This window comes from Cyclopterus lumpus, chromosome 16, assembly GCF_009769545.1.
Source record: "Cyclopterus lumpus isolate fCycLum1 chromosome 16, fCycLum1.pri, whole genome shotgun sequence".
NCBI classification, from domain to species: Eukaryota; Metazoa; Chordata; class Actinopteri; order Perciformes; family Cyclopteridae; genus Cyclopterus; species Cyclopterus lumpus.
In genome coordinates, this window is record NC_046981.1 from 2,991,416 (window position 1) to 3,013,876 (window position 22,461).

Here is a 22,461-nt window from a genome sequence, read left to right on the forward strand (position 1 = left end):
TTGTAGTATCAAAGCCTCTTTTATTTTGAAAATTAGTACAAAGTCTTGCGCTTGTGTGTGTGTTACAAAACGGTAACTAGGTTACCTGCAGGACCTCTAGACCTCCGTTTCCGGCTCTAATTTTCAGCATCTTCACCAAAATGTCAAACATCTGTAAATCAAATTCACGTTGCGAGAAAAATAAAACCTTCCAGACGAGACTAAAGCTTCCTAAACTACATGAAACCTGGTTAACGAGTGCATTTTAATTAGTGTCGCGATACCGTGAAGGATATTTAGTCGGCGTTTAGTTTAATGGATTTGTTCGTCACGACATTCAGCAGACGACGGGTGATTTGGGAGGAAAATACATTCTGTGGGGGGTTCAGGGACCTGAAGTTTTACATTCTTTCAGCAGGTGTTCGGGGTCAAAGGTTAAACGAGGGATCACACGGCCCCACAACTGACTGTTAGTTTTATTACTTTAGAGTTAAAAACGTTTCAGTAGCAATTAAGTCTCCATTTCATCTCTTAACGAGCCGTGAATGAAGAAACGATTAATGAGCCCAAACGTATCGGTTGTAAAACCTCAAAGAGTTTCAATGAAGCTTCTTAATCAGACTTAAATTATGCATCCGCCCAATTAAATTATAAACCACTTATGAATAGAATCGTGTGCAACATTTTTAATAAATAAAAACTTTTTCCACAAGCACCTCACGAGTTGTTCCGATACCGTTGTTACCGATAAGACCCCTGAACGCACCGTAACGTTCCTCAGTGCACACGTCGGGTCGTTCTTAATAACTGACGTCAGATCAGTGCGCCCTAAACCTGGTGCGGCGTTTAAAGCCGCATCGGAGGCCATTTTTTAGTTTTGCTTGTTCCCGACAAGGTGTGAAAGGTTTTATGAATTAATCGGTTAGCTCTAATTGACTCGGAAATAAAAAAAATAAAAAAATGCAACATCGTCTTAGAACAATTGAGCACAATAAAAGCATCTGTGTATGTATATATATGTATATATAATGTATTATTAGCCGAGGTGCATAAAACATGATTTTAAAAGAGACACCAGACGAGAGGACACACTAGCCGCCTGTTCCTTCACATTCCTCCCCGTCTGGCTGCATAAAGAACGTTAACTTCACTTTAGTCAGATCTCGGGGGGGAAAAAACAGTTTAGAGGTGAACCAGCAACAGCAGTTTAAAAAAAAATTAAAATTAAAATCTCTAAAAAGGGCACAAGTTATTCAAACAATACGACAGCCAATGTAAACATGACGACGGCCTGTGCAGAACTGCGTCAGTATTCTCATCCAAAATTCAAGCAGTTTAGAAAAACGGAGGTAGCCTGATGAAGGTGTAGCATGTGGGGGGGGGGGCTCGTACAGCATCAGTAACCCCCAGAGGTCAGAGGTCGGGATACAAAGGAGGCGCCCTTTTCTTGCTACAGCCCCCCCCCCCCCCCCCAAAGAAACCCAAAACCCATCACAAACACTTCAGTGTTTCCAGTTCAACTTCACAAGTAAAATCGCTTTATAACCAACTCCCCCCCGAATAGATAATCATCATCTTACATTTAATTAACTCCACTTTGTTATAGTCTCCTTTAAAAGCCGGGATCAGCCACTCAAACAAACCGTTATTAAAAAAAAGAAGAAAAAAAAAGGTATCGCTAATAAATAATAGAATTATACATTATAAAAACAGGTTTACTTTGTACAGTAATCATCAGTTCTCCCTCACACACACACATAACCAGTTTTTGTTCTCAGCAGTGTTATGCCATAAAAGGGCCTCTCTCTCTCTCTCTCACACACACACACACACACACACACACACACACACACACACACACACACACACACACACACTCTCGCACACTCTCGCACACTCTCGCACACTCATGGCCGTGGGGCCCGGAGAGCTTCGCTGTGGCTGCACTTTGCTGTTTGAGCGAAAGAGGCAGCAGGAATATAAAAGAAAAAAAAAGGAAAAAGGGAGTTTTATCTTCCTCTCTGGGCGGGTGGGGGGGGTCACAGTGAGGCCCCACCCGTATAAGCAGCATAGAGGGCAGAGCCACAACAACAACAACAAACACACGTAATAAAAACAACAAAAAAAGGAAAAGCACAGGCGGCTCCTCCGAGTGAGACGCATCCAGCTTTTCTTGAACTCCTAAATGTCACCGATTGGGGATCAAAGGGTCGTCGTCGTCGTCGTCGTCGTCAACCCCCCCCCCCCCCCCTGCTCCTCCCCCCCTCCGATGCAGCAGGTTGCACAATCAGTCCTCCGCTCATTACATCCAGGCTTGTACTTTAAAGAGCTTTGTGTGCACATGGAAACCGGTCTCGACCTCGTGTCTCCTCTGGGTGTCAGAAGGAAAACGAAAAGAGGGGGGGGGTCGACGTGATGAACGGGTAAAAGGATGTTCTTTTGCCCCCTCCCCCCCCTCCTCAGTCCAGTTTCTCCAGCACCGAGGGCACGTACACCAGGCTGAGCTCGCTGCCAAAGTCACAGATGATGGCGGCGTTGTCGAGCACCAGCAGCTGCCGGACGCCCTGGCCGTCGCTGCTCTGGCCGAGGTACACCGTCTGCAGCAGGTCGCCGAAGTTCAGGTCCCAGAAGGACACGCAGCCCTGGCCCCCCGTCACCAGGAGGGACTCGGAGATCACGCCCAGGCTGGCCCCGCAACCCACCTCCTGGGGAGAGGGGGGGGAGAGAGAGAGAGAGACAGTGTAAGAGGGGGAGAGAGAGAGGGGGGGAGAGAGAGTAAGAGAGACAGTGTAAGAGGGGGAGAGAGAGAGAGAGAGGGGGGGGAGAGAGAGAGGGGGAGAGAGAGTAAGAGGGGGAGAGAGAGAGGGGGAGAGAGAGAGTAAGAGAGACAGTGTAAGAGGGGGAGAGGGGGAGAGAGAGAGAGGGGGGGAGAGAGAGAGGGGGAGAGAGGGGGGGGGGGGAGTGTAAGAGGGGGGGGGGGGAGAGAGTAAGAGAGACAGTGTAAGAGGGGGAGAGAGAGAGAGAGTAAGAGAGACAGTGTAAGAGGGGGAGAGAGAGAGGGGGGGAGAGAGAGAGAGAGACAGTGTAAGAGGGGGAGAGAGAGAGGGGGGGAGAGTAAGAGAGACAGTGTAAGAGGGGGAGAGAGAGAGAGGGGCAGAGAGAGGGGGGGGGAGAGTAAGAGGGGGAGAGAGAGAGGAGAGAGAGAGAGAGGGGGGAGAGTAAGAGAGAGTGTAAAAGGGGAAGAGAGCGAGAGCGAGAGAGTGTAAGAGGGGGGGAGAGAGAGAGGGGGGAGTGTAATAGAGAGTGTAAGAGAGAGAAAGGGGGGGAGCGAGAGAGAGGGGGGGGAGAGAGGGGTGGGGAGAGAGTAAGAGAGAGAGTGTAAGAGGGGGAGAGAGAGAGAGGGGCAGAGAGAGGGGGGGGGGAGAGTAAGAGGGGGAGAGAGAGAGAGGAGAGAGAGAGGGGGGAGAGTAAGAGAGAGTGTAAAAGGGGAAGAGAGCGAGAGCGAGAGAGTGTAAGAGGGGGGGAGAGAGAGAGGGGGGAGTGTAATAGAGAGTGTAAGAGAGAGAAAGGGGGGGAGCGAGAGAGAGGGGGGGGAGAGAGGGGTGGGGAGAGAGAGAGGGGAGAGAGTAAGAGAGAGAGTGTAAGAGGGGGAGAGAGAGAGATTAAGATGGGGGAGAGAGTAAAAGGGAGAGAGGGGGGTGAGAGAGTGTAAGATAGTGAGTGTAAGAGGGGGAGAAAAAGTAAGAGGGGGAGAGAGATAGAGAAAGAGCGAGAGAGTAAGAGAGAGAGAGCTTGAGTACTGGTGTTGCTGGGGGGTCCAGAGTCAAGTCCAGTACCTGCTGTATGGAGTAGAGCTTGATCCCGGTGCTGCGGTCCCAGATACAGATGAGGTCATCCAGCCCCGAGCTGATGACGCAAGAGATGGTGCAGACGAGCGACGTGACGTCGCCGCGGTGACCGTAAACATGGCTGACGCGACTCCCCGTCAGGACGTCCCACAGGCAGATGGCGCCGTCTTGACCGCCGCTCGCCAGAACCATCGTCTGGGGATATATATATATACTTATTAATGAATATGTATATATACATATTAATTAATATTAATACACTTCGGTGGCATTATGAGACTTCTTTTGACGTTTTGATGACGTTTTACGGAACACGGCACATTTTTTGAACATTTTTTAAATAAAAATTAAAAAAATGGTGAAAAGCTCACGGTATAGCATGTTGAAAAATATCGTAAACAAATAATGCCAACAACGACAATGCTAATGCCGTTAGCCAAAGTTAGCTCAATGTGGAACTGGAACTCAATGCTGTGCTGTGAGGGTTTATGAGCAGGACCTGGTCTATGTAGATGGCTGTGATCCCTCCAGAGTGACCCTGCAGAGTGAAGAGGCAGCACGAGTCCTCCAGACGGTAAACCTGAACAGAGGAACAACGCATGAGGATCATCTTCACGCCATCAGATCTTTAACATGCGGTTCTACATCAGACAGTCGTTACCCGGACGGTGTGGTCCTGGCTGCCGGTGACGACTCGCCCGGCGGCCGCTCGCAGCACCGTGATCGGCTTCTGGTGGGCGCACTGGACCGAGCGCGTCAGCTGGCAGCTGATCACGTCCTCGCTGCTGTAACAGGGAGAGGGAGGCACGCTGCCCCGCCCGGGGGCACCTGGAGGAGGAGGAGGAGGAGGAGGAGGAGGGAGAGAGGGAGGGGAGGAGGAGAGAAGGGAGGAAGAAGTAGGAGGAGGAAGGAGGAGGAGGAGGAGGAGGAGAGAGAGGGAGGGGAGGAGGAGAGAAGGGAGGAAGAAGTAGGAGGAGGAGGAGGAGGAGGAGGAGGAGGGAGAGTTAGAGGAGGAGGATGAGAGTTACAGGGAGGTGATGCCGAGAGAAGGGAGGAAGAAGTAGGAGGAGGAAGAGGAGGAGAGAGAGAAGGGAGGAAGAAGAGGAGGAGGAAGAGGAGGAGAGAGAGGGAGAGGAAGAGGAGGGAGGAAGAGGAGAAGAGAAGGGAGGAAGAAGGAGGAGGAGAAGAGAAGGGAGGAAGGAGGAGGAGAGAAGGGAGGAAGAAGGAGGAGGAGGAAGAGGAGGAGAGAGAGAGGGAGAGGAGGAGCGAGGAGGAGGTAGGAAGAGGAGCGAGGAGGAGGGAGGAAGAGGAGGAGGGAGGGAGGGAGGAGGAGGAGGAGCGAGGAGGAGGAGGAGGAGGAGGTAGGAAGAGGAGCGAGGAGGAGGGAGCGAGGAGGAGGGAGGAAGAGGAGGAGAGAAGGGAGGAGAATGAAGAGGAGGAGGAGGATGAAAGAAAAAGGAAGAGGAGGAAGATCTTCTTTAAAAAGGTACCTTCTGGTTGTTCCAAGCTTCTTAATAACCCTGTTATGTCATCTTTATTTATTTTAGAACTTGGCTCAATAGATAAAACAATAAAAAAACAAAACAATCCATACGATAAAAAAACCTGTTTAACCGTAGTTTGTCTTGTAGTTTGTGCTTTAAGAATAAAGTTGTATTTTATTCTATTTATATTATTATTATTATAGTATTTATACTATAATTTTATATTTTATTGTAGTCCCCTAATTGTTGCAGCTCTGGTTCACACGTTGTGTATAAAATAAAGACGTTTCAGTCTATTGCTGCGCGTACTTCCTTCACGGTTGTGAACATCTTGTGTATTGTTATTGTTGCGGCTCACCTCTGTACTGCAGCAGACCCAGAGGTTTGTTTATCTCCACCGTGAAGAAGTCCAGAGACCCGTTCAGCCGAGCCGCGACGATTCTGGGGAGGACAAAAAACATGGAGGATAAATGTCACGCGTTTAAAATAAATAAAAAGAACAAGACAACTAGAAAAGGGGGCAATGAATGAATGACGCGTTCTTACAGAAACTGAATAAAATCAACCTCGCGATTAGAGATTATCAGAATAATAATTTACCACATTTATTTTCTGCTCCAGGTCAATAAACACCTGCAACAAAAAATAAAAGAAAAAAAGGTTTCACCTGTTGTTGAGGAAGGCGAGCGCCGTGATCCCGGACCCTCCGTCTTCATTGACGCAGCGGAGCGACCCTTCGACTGCATCCCACAGCTGGAACCAGAGGGGTCATCGACTTTACATGTTTATGCATTTAAATTAATGTTTTAGTCTTTACCAGGGAAGAAGTATCTCTTAGTAGCGGATGCATATTCATCAAATCACTACAATACGACTTAAAATATCTATTGGGCACTGAAACTTTGACGGAATGTGTATTAAATAAACATTTGGTCGCCGTGACGTGATGAAAACCAAGAGGAATAAGACGATAACGTCTAGATTCTGACCCACCTCCAGTTTTCCGCTGCTCCGCCCGGCAGCGATCAGATTGCCTCTGAGCTCCAGGGCCCAGACGGAGCTCTCCCCGTCCGCCGCCGCCTGCGTCCCCGCCGCCGAGGCTCTGTCCTGGGCCGAGAAGGCGGCCGCGTCCCCTAAGCTGGGTCGCCTGTGGGGCTGAGCGCCCGAGGGCGGCGAGGAGGAGGCGGAGGAAGGCGAGGGGTAGGCGGACGGCGAGGGGGCCTCGTGCTCCATGTAGGCGCGCTCCACCAGACCCCCGAAGTCGAAACCGTGCCGGGGCGGCGTGCAGAGGTGGGACGGGGGCTGGGAGGCGAAGTTGGTGTCGATGAGCGGGGTGAGGTCGGGCTGGTCGTTGAACAGGGTCGGCCACGTGGGGGCGGTGCGGCGCCTCAGCGGGTAGCCGCCTCCCCCCTCCTCCTCGCAAGCGGGGCCGAGGGTCTCGGGGCCGAGGAGCCCCGACTCCGCGGCGCCGTAACCGCCGTCCCACTGCTCCCAGCAGCCATTGCTGCTGCTGCTCCGTCGGAGCCTGAGGGGGAAACGGGGGGGGGGTGGAGATGTTGAGATGTTTATTATTATCATTATTATTATTATTAGCATTGTTTCAGGTCATGTCACGGTGTCATTATCTCAGTTTGAGCACCAGAGACGAGTTAATTTTTCCGTAACATGTCAAACTTCCTGCTCAGAACAAATTAAAAACTAAAAACAACAGAAAGAAAGTCACTCAAAGATGTTTATGTTCTGAGGTTTATGTAAAAACGATTGGCCATTTCAGATTATTTTTAAACTCCACACATGGGGCTAAAATTTAAAAAGCAGGAGGTTTAAATAAAAAAAAATTAAAAAAACGCTCACCCCTCGTTCGGGATGACGGTCAAACAGTCGCCGGTCTGAGTGTCCCAAACCCGAATCTGTCCGGCCAGGCAGCAGCTGGCCAGCAGCATCCCGTCGCTGGCCAAACACTCGATGTCCTGAGAGACGGAAACACAACCAAAATAAAAAAACTTTAAAAAGAATCCACAGACTCGCCGGGCTGTAGGGGGCGCCCTCCATAGTTTAGGTGCTACTAATAATAGTCACGAGCAGATCTTTTATTACAATTTAAAAAATTGGAGTCCGTCCTCACCATGCTGTGGCCCCTCAGCAGCAGCGGCGAGATCTCGCTGACGGGCGGCGAGTAGCCGTAGTCGTCGCAGGGCAGGTCGCCTCGGCGCCGGCGCCCGTGAGCGACGCCGTTCTGCCCGTAGTTCCGCGGGCAGAGGACCCGGTAGAGGCAGAAGAGCAGCAGAACCAGCAGGACGCCGGCCGCCAGGCCCAGAGCGGCCACCCTGGAAAAGGGGGCGGGGCAAAGGAGGAGTCAGACAGCGTACACCGGTTCAAAGGTTCCCAGTGCAACCAGTGGCCAGATTTGTATATTTAATTAGTATTTTTAACAATAATCTACGGATACTTTCCGGTCGGCAACTTTATTTATAATCTACTTTTTTTTATTTTTTATAATTTTATTTATAATAGTGATGGAAATGCAGCTAAATATCATTTAGTTTATAGAGTAATATGCCGATTATAATAAGAATATATATATTTTTAAACAGAGCAGAATATAGCGCTCAAAAACAAGAGCTGTGCATTAAAGAATGAATCTTAAGTTTATATATATATATATCTTAGTTTCATATAACTTGGGGGTGATTAGTGTTAAACAGTGCGGATGTTTTGAAAGAAAGTCGATGATTTTATTGGTTAATTATATTAACGAGGAGGCAGACGTCTCCAAAACAATATCTATCTATAAGGAGGTGCAAATGTGCTTTTTTTTTTCGGGGGGGTGAACCCTTTAAGCTCATTGTTGAATTAGAGGAATTCATTATTTATTAAAGATTCTTCCTGTCAAACTTAATGCTAATGCAGGCGGGTGTTGATGCCGGCAGCGATGACGCAACAGAGAGTTTTCTTTTCTCCCGTCGTCCGCGTTGCAACTTTCTCTCGATCCCACTGAGCTGCCACTTCCCCGCTGTGAAGGTCACGACCCTGACCCCTGACCCCAGCTGATTACAGCCCTTTTTTTTATCTGCCGTCCAAAAGATGAAACGAAAAGAACTCTGCCTTCCTTCTTCCTCAAGGTGACAACGCGTTACGCAACACAGCACAGCGAGAGCTAAAGTCAGGACCCGGTGTTATTAGTGTGTGTGTGGGTGTGTGTGGGTGTGTGTGTGTTTTCTGCAGTTCACGCAACATTTCATCACATAAAATACAAGGTTGAACTGCATTTCTCTACGTTGTCCCGCGTCGTCAAAGGAAAAGCTACAGAACTAAATATATTTCAGTATATTTCAGTTTCTCCACGTCTTCCTCTCGGCCGTCACATCGCAAACCAGAAGACGCTTTTTAAGACGCCAGTCGGCCAGGCTGCTCCTCTCGGGGAGAGAGAGACGACGCTCCCTTTCCTTTGTCTCCATTTTAGATAAGCTAACAATCAAGTGGGGTGACACTTGACACGGTGCACTTCACGCATTCATAAAAAACTAAAAAAGACGCAGCTTCTCCTTTAATCTCTTCTCCTGGAAGCTGAATGGGCTAACGGGGCTAAATGGGCTAACGGGGATAACGGAGCTAAATGGGCTAACGGGGCTAAGGGGGCTAACGGGGCTCGTCGTTCAACACAACACCAGAACATGCACAACATGGCCGTGATCTTGTCAGCTGTTTTCTTTATTTAGTCAAAGAAAAAATGTATTTTACTATATTTCTAGTCATCGGATTCTATTATAGTCAATGCAGAAGAGGCTTAAACAAAAAGGTTTCAATGTCCACCGTGCAATCGGTTCAATGACACCCTGGTGGAAAGGCCCAAGGACGAGGACACACTAGTCTGTGTGTGTGTGTGTGTGTGTGTGTGTGTGTGTGTGTGTGTGTGTTTCTTTAACCAGCTGCAGACTCAAAATAAAAAAAGAGAAACTAAACGAGAGATTCGATGTTATAAAACAATAAAAAGTCCAAACGGGATACTTTTACAGGCACTGTGCCAACTCAACAGCGCGGTGTTTGTGTCGCTATCACAACTAACGACACAATAAGAAATAATTGCATTGCGCAATATTTAACGAGCCCAAGAAACCAACAGTGTCATCAAAATGTATATTAATATCTTAGAATTGTTTCCAGACAACTACTTACTGTTATTCTTTATCGTATATGTATATATATATTTTTTATTTTTATTTGTTAGCATGTGTAAATGCGGTGCTGTTCTTGTTTTTATTTTTCTAAAAACCCCAAAAAGTGAAAGAAACAAAAGAAATAATTATCCAACCTTACTTTACTGTTGAATAACCTTCTGTTGAGCTATTAAAACCAATGCATTTAGCTCAGTGTGTGTGTGTGTGTGTGTGTACTGACTTGTAGAGGGTGAGGTCTGTCTGTAGATCTGCAGACACCTTGGGGATGGATGGAGGGGGGTGCCTCGTGTCCTGAGGGTGACGCGTCTCGATGGCCTCTTGAGGACTCAGGTGAACGGTGACGGGAATGACGGGCAGGATGCTGATGTACCTGAAGAGAGACGTCCAGTAACGACATTAATGTAGGTCGTAAAAAAATAACCCGATGGGTTCTCCAGGAGGCATCTTTACGTGGGGGACTTGAACACAATACAATTTAATATTTTTATATTTAACCAGGAGGACAACTTGAGATTAGAAAATCTCTTTTTTGTGTCATATATATAATATAAAAATATATATAAATATATATATATATATATATATATATATATATGTAAAAAAAATATATATATATATATATAAATATAAAAAATATATATATAGAAATATATTTTTTAAAAAATATATATATATATATATTTAAAAAAAAATATATATATATATATATATATATATATATATATATATATATATAAAAATTAGATTTTAACGTGTTGATTAAGTCTGATAACTGATGTCTGCTCAACATCGTATTCAAGTCCATTTTAGTGGGTAAAGGACTGAATTCCTAAACTAGTTATTCCAGAGTAAACTCACCTCTTGGCTAAAGTGATGTTGTAGTAGCTGAAGAGCGACGGCCAGTGCCTGAAGGAGAGCCTCCTCCAGCCCTCCTCGTCCTCCGCTCCCCAGGTGATCTGGGGCACGGCGGGGGGCGAAGCCTGGGGGAGGGGCCCCGCCTGAGCGGCGCCGTGGTGGCCCTGTGACTGGTTCTCGGGTACGGGAGTGGGATCCGGCGGCGGGTGGATGCTGAGGGCGCTGGTGGGATCGCCTCCACGAAAGACGGGCGCCACCCCGAGGTGAGGGGCCAGGCCGCCTCCTCCGGGATCTCCCAGGGGGCTTTGCTCGGACACCTGCGCGGCCAGGTAGGTGCGTATCCCGGCCGGGTCGGTGTAGACGAGGATGCCGATCCAGATAACCGTGCCGACCTGGAGATGAAGCAGACGGGGAAGACGGCGGGGATGAGATTTCTGCTCATTTTCATGATTTAAAATGATTTTATGCTACTTTTCGGATGCGGTCTTCGGTCGACCCACGTCGATGTGGTCTCAATCGCACCCCCTTCTCACCATGATGATGCGCTGAGCCAGGCGCGTGCGGGCCAGGAAGTACACCACGCGCAGCCTCTTGGGGAGCCGGAGGTTCCTGAAGGCCGGGGTCTGCAGGGTGATCGTGTGGGGGGAGGGCCGCGGGGGAGGGGGCACCTCCCGGATACGCAGCGGGCCCGGCTTGGGTGGCGGCAGACCCGCTTCGGCCGGCAGCCGGCGGTTCAAATCCGCCAGCTGTGGTTAGGGGAAGGGTTGAAAAGATTTACACATCTTAGAAACTGCGTAAACGGATAATCTAACAAAAAGAAAATAATAAATAATATTAATTATATTATATATAAATGTACATAAATATATGTACATAAATATTTATAAAAAAATATATATATTATATATAAATGTACATAAATATATGTACATAAATATTTATAAAAATATATATATATTATATATAAATGTACATAAATATATTTCCATAAATATTTATATATAAAAATACAAATAAAAAATATATATATATATATATTTACATAACTATATGTATTTATATTCTATATAAAAATATTTATGTTTATAAAAATATAAAAAATATAAATATAACTGTTGATGTCCCCAGTCGAGGACACTTGTGAGTCAACGGGGGGGCGTGCGTGTGTATATATATATATATATATATATATATATATATATATATATAAAATAAGAGTTCTCACCTCCATGCGTCGGATGTCTATAGACAGCACCGTGGTGAAGAAGAACATCTGCAGGAAGAAGTCCGACACCAGCCCGACCACAGCGAACAGACAGAACTCCTACAGCGAACGGGGACAAGGACAGTATATGAAACATTATTTATGTTTATGTAAACTATTATTTAAAATACTTTTGTTTTTGCCGATGTGTTACCTGGATAGCCGGCACCAGGGTGAAGTATCCAATGAGGATGATGCACAGCTCAGTGGCCATGTTCTTCATGATAGACCAGCTCTCATTACTAAGACCTGGAGAAAAGAAAAAGAAAAGAATGGGGTTGGGAAGTGTTGCTGTACCTGAACACACACACACACACACACACACACACACACACACACATACACACACACACACACACACACTGTCCTTACCCTGAGCGATGCGGAGTTTGACCTCGAGGTCGACGGGGGTGGACACCACGGACTTGGTGAGGACCAAGACGTTCTCCAGGCCGATCACCACCACCAGGTAAGGAAAGATCTCCCTGCAGGCAGAAAAACAATGAAATCATTAAAACACAATGAACATTTGATTTTCACATGTTTTGGGGCTCTGACCCAGGATCAGTGACCTACACCACGATGCCACTGGTCTGCATACGATAAGCATGTTGCCATTTTAGCATGATACCTCCTTCCCCCCCACACACACAAGTCCAAACTACCCCCCCCCCTCCTCCACCCTCCAGAGAGAGATTAGTTTGAGAGTATAGTGTTAAGCTTGTACTGTAGAAGTGTACATAACTGGGTCACAGAAGAGCCAACAGCTCTGCATGTTACATCAGACGCATTTCAGCAACACACACACACACACACACACACACACACTCTCTTCAGCACTTTATCAGGAGCCCTCTATGTGGAGTAGCTGGCGTGCATACATCTTGGTTATGATTTATTCAAACAGACTTGGTGTGGATCGACGGTGCGGTTGGGCAACAGCGTGCGGTGGTCACGCCACAAAGTCTGCTTTCAACCATTAAATGTCAATATCGCTACGGCGACAATCCCCCTCCCTCCCTCCCCCTCCCCGTGGAGGTCCATTCTCCTTCATCCATACCAACCCACAGACCTTTCCCTGTGTAAACATTAACACAAATTCATGTAAAAATCAATGCAGAGGAAGTGGGAAGTCAATAAGCCAGAATGTGTGTGTACGTGTGTTTTCGTGGCCCTGTCCTTGTCTTTCAGGAATTCAGATAAGAGATAATGATGTAACTGTAACTGTCTTGTTGGGGCAGTAAATATTAACAGGAGACATTTGAACGTCGACAGCAGAGAACAAGAAGCTTAATTCTTCTTCTGTGACCTCCAGTAAATACACGTTTGAAATAGATTGTTTATGGTCAGTGGTTTTGGTTTCCACTACAGTCAGTCTGGTTAAAAATGACTGCTGTTTCTACCCATTGGAGACAAAGAGTCTCCAACCGGGTTAGCAGCGCCGCGAGGCTGCACTTTGACCTGAATGCCAACAATGCCAACATGAGCCGGTCCAATGTTTATTAAGTCTACCATCTCGGTTTAGCAGGGAACGTCATTAATCTTGCAGGAAGTGTTCGATAGATGAAAGATTATGGTTTGTTTTTGAGAAAAACGAGAGTCGCATGCGACCGCGAGAAGGCTCTTGAACGCAGCCCTGGGCCGGCCACCGCGAGAAGGCTCTTGAACGCAGCCCCGGGCCGGCCACCGCGAGAGGCTCTTGAACGCAGCCCCGGGCCGGCCACCGCGAGAAGGCTCTTGAACGCAGCCCCGGGCCGGCCACCGCGAGAAGGCTCTTGAACGCAGCCCCGGGCCGGCCACCGCGAGAAGGCTCTTGAACGCAGCCCCGGGCCGGCCACCGCGAGAAGGCTCTTGAACGCAGCCCCGGGCCGGCCACCGCGAGAAGGCTCTTGAACGCAGCCCCGGGCCGGCCACCGCAAACACGACGCAGAGGTGCACACGAGCGACACAGTTGCACGGTTCTCCCCGGTGGAGGTGTACAAAAAGTGTGCGTTCCTACCCTCCGTTGAGCGTGGGCGTGAGGCCGAACAGCGTGCAGAGGCCCACGGACATGAGCAGGGAGCTGAGGACCGTCACCACGGCGGCCAGAGCCAGACCCCACTTGGACTTCACCATGTCGATCTTACCTGCAGGGAGGAAAGAAGAAGAAGAAGAAGACACGACCGTTAGAATCATTAACTATCGGAGCTCTCAGCCATGAAGTCAGATGATGAGCTGGCTTTTCACTACTTCATCACCCGGGTTTATTACTTGAGCTGTGTTTTCATAAAAAGGTGTCTAAGTGTTGCCAAACTGAAGGATTTCAGATTCTAATTAATGAATGAATAACACCAAATCTGTTCCTACAATAAACACGAACTTGACGTAGCCAACAGTAGGCCAAGAAACAGGATTTCTCTAAATAACCTATTTTTGAACCTTCTTGTTTTTCGCTCCTGTGACTATTTTTTAAGCTGTGAAGGTTTTGCATTCAAACTATAATCCTAAAAAAAAAAGCTTCCTACATTGTAAAGATGTAGCTACGTAACGTTCCTTCAATGCATTAACATAGAAGGAAGTACATTTGATGACAAATTAGTGTGCATGCATCGAAAGATGAAAATTAAATTGAAAAAAAAAAGCCGGACTGACGTGTGGAGAAGTAGATGTAGGCGAATAGGATGATGTACGTGGTGACGAGGGGGATGAGCTCGGCGATGCCGATCTCCTCTTTGAAGTGGACGTGGACCATGTGGTCGTCTCTCAGGCTGCAGTTGGCCGACGGGTGGAGCTGCTTCAGACGGCCCCGCAGGCTGCCCAGGAACCTGGACACACACACACACACACACACACACACAAAGAAAGAGATACAAGCTAAATGAAAATGCTCGGTTCACATTTTGTGATTTCGAAAATGTGGAAAATCCCAGTGAAAGTGCCCTTTTGTGTTTCCTCTTGTGCTGCAGGTGTAACTCACCTCGCATCGTAGCTGGACAGCACAACGGTGATGGTGTAAGTCACCACCCTCTTCCTGTTGTAGTGGCTGACCCCGGTGTACTTCCCGGGGACGCCAAACAGCAGGTCTGCAACACAAACGCACACACACACGCAAATCGTTTTTAAACACATTTTGCGGTTCCCCCCGAAAAAATCGCGATAAACACTCTTTTTAAAAGTGAATTTTACTTTTAATTCACTTGCGTAAAGATTCTGAGAAAAAAGAAATCTGAATAAATAAATTCAATAAAAACCACACAGTAAAAACAATATCATAAAATACTCTAATAGGCTTCGTTTTAACAGTGAGGAAAACCCTTCCGGTTGTTATGGCAACATGTTGACATTCTTAAACTGGTGTAAACACCTCGGGCAATACTGAGGTCAGCTAAAAAGTTCATGTCCATGTATTGTGCAATATGTCGATAGGTTCGAATTGTTGCGACAGGCACATTACAGTAAAAGGGCCCAAATTCATGCTGCAGCTTCCAAGTAATGGAGAGCGCTGGTCATCCATTAGTCTGACTGACCTTCGGTGTGAACCTGGTTCTCAAATGGGGGTACGTGAAGGCACATTTAAAATGAACATCAATTAAAATAGTTATTTAATATATATTCACTAAAATATAAGTGTATGTTAATAAACGGCATTTTATATATGCTACTCTGATGTCACAGCGCTGTGTATAAAATTCTAATCTAATCTAAACCTAAACTAAAATACATGTTTTAATCTAGGAAGAGTTACACCAACTTGGGAAAATATACAATAATAAACATCTTTAAAAAGCATGTTTTTATAGCTCCAACGCAACATTCAGTCAAAACCTGCTGGGGCTCAGAGTAGACCGACTTAAAGACCCCCGTGACATTAACTGGGAGGTCTTGGTGAGCCGGCAGAGAACAAGATGGCCGGAGAGACAAAGACTCATTAAAAACAAGCTGCTTTAAACTGTTCTCTCTTCAGGAGGGCGTCCACGTGACACTCGATGTCGACCCGTGTCGCGGGGTCAAGGCGTGGGTGTGTGTACCAAAAGAGCGTTCCTGGGTCACAAACATGTGTGAACTCGGCCTTAAAGGGACAGTGCGCCTACCTCGCAGCGTGGCCGAGGTGTGCAGGCCCTTCGGCTCGTGTTTCTGGATGGTCTTGAGGAGGTCGGGGTCCAGGTCGAACAGCTCCCGCTGGTTCTGCCAGTAGTTGCCGGGCGACACGAGCAGGCAGCCGTGCTCGGGCAGCACCGACTGCATCCGCCGTAACCCCGGGAACAGGTCCGTCACCTGGAGGCACAGCGTCTCCAGGCTGCGAACCCCGGAGCTGGTGGGAGGGAGGAGGAGACGGGGAGGTGAGGAACAGAGGGGAGGAGGTGAGAGGAACGACATTCACAAAAGCTCATTAGTGTTTGAGCAGATGATACATGTAATCTAATTAGAATCTCACAGAAAGCCCTGATAGCATGCGTTTTTCTCTCTCTTGTCCAAAGGTGAAAAGGTTTTGGGTTCATGGCTGGACTTTAAACTTCTTAGCACGTGTTCGCGTGTGTGTGTCTGTCTGTGTGTGTGTGTGTGTGTGTGTGTTTACCCGTCTGAGTGGACGTGGTTGCGTATCTCCTCCAGCAGGCTGAAGGCTCGACCCAGCGGCGACCGAAACACGTCCACCGGCACCAGGCTGCTGTCCCACGGAGACACCGACGCCTTCACCAACACCTGCTGGATGTAGGCGACCGGAGGACCCCGGTACTGCAGCGCGCACACAAACACACACACACACACACACTCAGTTTGTCTACTGAATCGGTCGCTTTAAGACGGAGGTAAGCCGTTCTTTCAGTATTTATGAGCCTCCATCTTTTGCACACAGAACCCGCACGCAGAGTGATTCTGGGATGTATATACGGTAAAAAGGGTTCCCTTACCCAGTCGGGCCGTTCTCCGAGGTCTCCCTGAGGCTCATGGGAAGGGACGCTGTAGTCTCGCACCCCCGTGGTGAACTCCACAGGACCCGTCCCGGGAAGGGGAAGCCTCAATAACGGATAGCTAGGAGAGAGAAGGGGGGGGGGGGGGGGGGGGGGGGGGGGGGGATGAATAAAACCTCTCAAAGTTTGAGAGAACCCGACACCTGGGCCTCCGGCTTTTCTCAAAAGATTAAGCGCTACCTGGAGAGATCACTGGGGAGTATTTGCTGATATTGATCATAACATTATCACCTTCTACTGTTGGTTAGCACAGATATTACTTGCTCCTTTCAAATGTGCTTGTCAGCTTCAATGGAAACCTCACTTCTCTCTCTCTTTCTGTGTTTTCCTCCCTCCCTCCCTCCCTCCCCCACTCTGCAAGGTCACTGTAACTCCACAAAGGCCTCTTTTGTTCGCAGCCAGCCCCCCTCCTGTCAGGCAGATGGAGGGACAGGCCTCCCATTCTCACAAGGGCCATTTTCTCACAGCCCTCTGCTCGGGGCCGTGCCTTTAACGTCCCACAGTCGTCCAGCTCTTCTTTTTTCTTTCCTTCACATCGACCCAGAGTGGCGGGCGTCCGTCCGGCCCTTTCGCTCTGCACCCCCTGCTGCAAGGTGCAGCGAGGACAGCTCGCAGCAGCAGCAGCAGCAGCAGGTGCACGTGTGCGTTTCGGATCGCCGAGATTGTTTCACAATGCCTCCGCTGGTTCCACTCGGAACAACTCTCTGACCCGTGTCCTCCCTTTTGAACCAGAGATTGAGCAAGAGTAGAAATGTGTGTGTGTGTGTGGTAAGGGAGTGTTTGTGTTGTGGTGTAGGCGTGGGGGGGCTGTGTGCGTGTGTGTGTGTGCGCAGATGGCCAGTTCGGACGAGCTGAGCCGGTTACTTGTCTGGCCGATCACCCTCCCTTCAGTTCGGTCCGTCTACACACACACACGATACCAAGGAGTCTGCACTGAGAAGCAGGTACTCCACAAAAGGTTTAGGGGTCAGAGGTCAAATTCCAACACCAGCCCAACTGTCAATCCCTCACAGAAGACAACACCTTCACGTCAATCTTGGGAGAGAATAGAATGACTCTCCCTCTGTGTGTGTTGGTTTAACTTCTGGTTCTGCAGAGGGAAGCCGATGAGGATAAAGCAGGGTTATGCTTTAGGGCGGGGCTACAAGGTGATTGACGGGTCGCTGCTGGTAACCGAGACCTTTGCGGTGTCTCTGCGTCACTCAATCAAATAACCAACATGGCGACGGTCGCAATCCAAGATGGATCACAGAACTACAGGCTTCAAAATGGTGACGTCACGATGACTACGTACACTCCTTATGTCTGTGGTTGACACACACACACACACACACACACACACACACACACACACACACACACACACACACACACACACACACACACACACACACACACACACACACACACACACACACACACACACACACACACACACACACACACACACACACACACACACACACACACACACACACACACACACACACACACACACACACACACACACACACACACACACACACACACACCTTTCCTAAATTATGGTAATTTGCATTCGACATCACAGAACACCTACCAGCAGGTGAGGATGCTGGCGGAGGTGAAGAGGATGATGGGCACCGGGTAGGAGGCACACAGCAGCCCGTGGCGGTAGAACGCCGCCGAGATCTTCTCTCTCAGCCGCTCGCGCAGCGTCATCCTGGTGGGCGGGGTCAACTTCCGGCCATTGGGAAGCACTGCACGGCCAAGGACGGTGCGCCGCGGGGCATCCAGGGACCTGGGAGGAAACGACGACAACACTTTATATTTTTATACTAAAAAAAAAAAAACTTTTACCTACGATATCTGTGGTATAGTGTACAATCTATTAAAAAGGTATGTTCTTCATTAAGTACTTTTTTTTAGGGGGTTACTAGGAAGATTAAAAAAAAGGTATGAAAAGCTTGTTTTGTCCAGTTCAAAAAGGTATTAAAAGTACAATTGTATAAACCTAAAGAAAAGAACGTACGATTAAAATAATGGTCACTTTGGTTGCCAAAAAAGAAACATCGGTCCACAAACTACGTCCACTTCTTCCATCCAGTCTGTGGTTCATACATGTGAAACACGTTGTTTTAAAACCTCTTTGGGTACGTTTTTTTAATTTATTTTTTTAAACCAACTTGTCATCTCACGGGGTGAAATCCCGCCGTAAATCTCCATGGAAACACCTACCGGCACTTAGGCCCGTTCCTAAAGTGAAGCTCTGTCCTCGACACGTAACATACTCCACGCTCTGGCCACCATGCTGCTGACTAAAGGCGCCGTGTGTGTGTGTGTGTGTGGGGGTCACATGACTTAAAACACACGGCTCATTCAAAAGCCAAAAGAAGGTGCGGACGCATTCATGCAACTCCGGCTCGGCAGCCCGACTGAAGCAAGCGGACGTGACAAAAGAGCCACCAGGTCCACCAGATAAAAGGCCTTTTTGTTATTAGACATGTTACTTCCACTCAGGGAGGAAAACAGACGGAGAAGGATCATTTAATCCTCAGAACATCTTCACAGATCTAAAATATGAGACTCTTTAGACCATCGATTAATCGTTAAAGTTTTTAAAGTCACTATTGCCAGCTTTTTCCAATAAGTGTTTAATATCAATGTGACAATAGTGAGAATATTTGTCTGATTTCATTAAAACACAAAGTTTACCGCCATGCACTGTGTCACTACTCTGCATTGCATGATTACAAACTCTAGTTAAATCACATATTTGGTTGCTTTGAACAATTTAAGAAGAGCTTTGTAGAACGACAAACCATCCCCAATATGATTCCACTGCATTAATAATAATACTGAATTTGCTTCCCAGGTGGACTCTATAAAACTACACGTTGCACATCATCACGGCTCCGTGAAAAAAAGCCAGCAGCCTCAACATTTGTTTCCCCAGTTAAAAAAGATCCCAGTACAGCGACGTGTGAAATCCCTTCAATCAAAGACGTCTGTTCCTCCTGCTGACGTCCATTCCCAATCTCGGCCCCTGGCCGTCTCCGTCTGTTGACTCAGCAGACCGGCTCAGCGTGTTGTGGTTACGCGCCCTGGCACACGTACCTCAGCTGTGGTCATTCCACCGAGCCCTTCGTCTTACATCACATGGTGTCAATGAGCGATGCCGCGTTATTTGCCAACCCACCGCGCCAAAGAAACACCACAGCAACGCAGCAGCTCCGTCCCCCCACGGCCACGTTACCACCTGGTTCTGAGAAGACGTACCTGCCGACGGGAGACCAGGTTACCGCTCTGGCTCGTGGCTGTTTGCGTCCCCTGAAAGCAGCTGCGCCGGCGGCTGTTTTAAGCCTCGGCGGCGCCTTGTGGTTAACGTAGCGCTCCCCTCTGGATTCGGGCAGAGTGTGCGGCTGCTCGGCTCGTCCTTCCGGGAGCAGCGGAAACATTCCCCCCCGGGAAGGTCTCTCGATCTGCCGTTATAAATACCCTACACAGTTATGACAGCGGCGTCCTGGGAAGCTCGCAAACAATATGTCATGCGAATGTCAAAACAGGCTTTGAAGCGACGCTCCCCCTCTCTGCTCGCCCGTCTCCGGAGGAAGGTCGACTCTCGGGCCAGGTCCTTCTCACTTTCTCGCGAGGGAAAACTTTCAGCGAACGCCTCCATCGCTCTCTCTCTCTCTCTCCCCCTCTCCCTCCCTCTCTCTGCGGTTTGTCCAGTTCACTGCGTGCTGTGGGGTTGCATTAGTGGAGCAGCGAGAGGCTCAGCAGCGTCTCCGTCAGTGAACTAATCCGGGATTGAGCCGATCGGAAACGCAACAGGCTGGGCTCAGGGCCTATGGGTAGGGTTAGGGTTAGTGTGTGTGTGTGTGTGTGTGTGATATCCAAACAAAAAACCATCTATATAAACAAAAACACAGCTAGAGACATAACAGGCACATTCACGTTGCAAGCTAAAGAAAAGTCAGTTTGGGAGATTGTAGTTCTCAATTAGGTGGCTGGTAAGAGTTATAAAAGCCACAAAAAAACAAAAAACAGGCTTACCTCTTTTCATAACTCCCTAAAATGCTCAACTCGACAGCATCTCTATGATTTAGAGATCCCATTGGCATATCAGCTACTTTCTGCATCAGCCAATGCATTGACATGCCTTATTGATAAATATATCTTCCAGTAAATTACTGTAGGATTCCAAGAAACCATCCCAGAGAGTTCTTAGGCTGTGTCCATTCTCCACAGATTCAATCCACCGGGTTGCATAATGTGAAAGCGTGCTCCTCCGATTAAGTCCCGCTGTAAAAGAGGAGCTCGACGTGGATGAGGTACGAAGATTACTGCAACGCAGCCTTTTACAACCCGGAGCAGGTTGGTGTGCCCTGTCAATCAGTAACCGTATTGTAACGGGGAGCCGTGTGTAACTGGCGAGTCTGTTTGACTGACAAATTATTTAGAGGAAGAAGAAGAAAATGAGGACACACTGGGATGATTTAGATCTGATCTGTGAAAAACTACTTTGTTTTTGTATGCATCTTTCTCCAGCACAAGTAAATAAACTGTCTATGTAGTCCACGTTGAACTGCACACATGGGTGAAATATATATATAAATAAATAAATCACAAGCCAAGTGGTGATGGGGCTGATGCAACCCTGTGGCAACAACACCTGCCAGGAAACAAGCAGGCGGCGGCCTCGAGGATTGGGCCTCGGATTAAATAAATGATCAATAAAAGTGTGGGTTTACTTTATAACAGGAATCACCTCAGATTGAATAATCTCTTCGGTGTCACATTGGCATTATTATTCACATTACCCACAATGCATTGCTCAGGAACGTTAAGGCCTTTAAAACCATATATATATATATATATATATATATATATATTTTTTTTTTTTTTTTTTAAACGTTTGACAACAATTCATATAGTTTAACATGACGGTTTAAACCCCACTTATTATGCAAATAATGTCCTAACATATTAAGTTTTATCGTTAAACAAATATTTGAATTAACTGAAATTAACTTAATTTTCTTTTTTTATGGAATCTGCTGTCAAGCGTTAACTTGCCGTAAACTGACGCCAACTGACGTTAGTGAAAGCAGCTCGCCAGCTAACTTTGGTCACCAGTTTCCCGAAGGCTGTATTCAATAATAATGTATTTTAAAACGTTTGCTCTATCGAAAGTTAATACTCGCACACGAATGTGGAAATAAAGTAAACAAAAACGTATCGCCTCTAGAATTAACGACAACAAAAACCCACTGACGGCAGCTCGCTAGCTAAAGTTAACGTGTGCAACTTAGCTAACTAGCTTCAGTTGTTTCACTCAATAACCAGATACTTTAAAATAACACGGAGTGTAAATTCACGTTCCTCGTGTTCACGGCGATGACGAAATGCTTCCTCGCAAACATGACGTCACTTCCAAGCGTTTTACCTTCGTTGCACCTGCGGACACCTTGTGAGCTAACATGCTAACACACAACAGCGTGAACCCGATGTTCACCAGCGATGAGAAACAATTTGAAAATGTCGCGATAACTAGCAGCTCGTGGCTCCAACAACGCTCATTATTCAACATTAAGGAGTGATTAAACAATCCCCAACTGCCCCCCACGCTCCCAACACAGCTAACGCTAGCTAGTTAGAGCTAACGGGTTAGCTTCCACACACACCTGGACAAACTTGGGAGATCCTCAGATGTTTTAGTTGTTGCGGTGAAGCTGACGAGCAGCCAGGGTGTTTATTCCTTTTTTGGGGGGATATGTCTCGTGTCCCTCGGACGCCGACGTGCAAAGAGCAGCGTTTTTAGAAATGCTGGTTGTCTTAAATCCCAGAGAGAGCGAGACACCGCTCCACTCCGACCTCTCACCCGGCAGCGTGACGGGCGAGGACAGCGCGACCTCTAGTGTT

At 47.7% G+C, this 22,461-nt stretch overlaps 1 protein-coding gene across 3 annotated transcripts; it reads right to left on the reverse strand.

Annotated features, from left to right (window-relative positions):
• Window positions 1–5: 5 nt before the first annotated feature.
• Window positions 6–22,429, reverse strand: scap (SREBF chaperone). Of its 3 annotated transcripts, XR_004611263.1 has the most exons (24): window positions 19,816–19,994; window positions 18,137–18,337; window positions 16,498–16,618; window positions 16,164–16,321; window positions 15,679–15,899; window positions 14,565–14,670; window positions 14,240–14,412; window positions 13,608–13,734; window positions 11,981–12,093; window positions 11,763–11,857; window positions 11,570–11,668; window positions 10,878–11,090; window positions 10,348–10,736; window positions 9,710–9,859; window positions 7,437–7,638; window positions 7,166–7,281; window positions 6,305–6,836; window positions 5,979–6,064; window positions 5,670–5,752; window positions 4,489–4,655; window positions 4,327–4,407; window positions 3,816–4,022; window positions 2,372–2,684; window positions 6–2,197 (listed from the first exon to the last, which is right to left on the reverse strand). XR_004611263.1 is itself a non-coding variant. In XM_034554192.1 (23 exons), exons 2-23 carry the CDS (start codon window positions 18,256–18,258, stop codon window positions 2,439–2,441), a joined length of 3,807 nt encoding a protein of 1,268 aa, XP_034410083.1. In that variant the 5' UTR covers window positions 18,259–18,337; window positions 22,224–22,429; the 3' UTR covers window positions 2,234–2,438. The 3 variants fall into 3 exon arrangements, 2 of the variants coding, with proteins under 2 accessions (XP_034410083.1, XP_034410082.1); XM_034554192.1 differs by lacking the exons at window positions 6–2,197; window positions 19,816–19,994 and adding an exon at window positions 22,224–22,429 and having other exon boundaries at window positions 2,234–2,684; XM_034554191.1 differs by lacking the exon at window positions 6–2,197 and having other exon boundaries at window positions 2,234–2,684; window positions 19,816–21,304.
• Window positions 22,430–22,461: the final 32 nt, after the last annotated feature.

Excerpts from the sequence above, each read along its gene's own strand:
- scap (XM_034554191.1), bottom strand. The coding sequence starts at position 19,994 with ATGTTTCCGCTGCTCCCGGAAGGACGAGCCGAGCAGCCGCACACTCTG. Across the intron at positions 18,338-19,815 it reads ACCTGGTCTCCCGTCGGCAG|GTCCCTGGATGCCCCGCGGC; the intron begins GTACGTCTTCTC and ends GTTTCCTCCCAG. Across the intron at positions 16,322-16,497 it reads TCGGAGAACGGCCCGACTGG|TACCGGGGTCCTCCGGTCGC; the intron begins GTAAGGGAACCC and ends TGCGCGCTGCAG.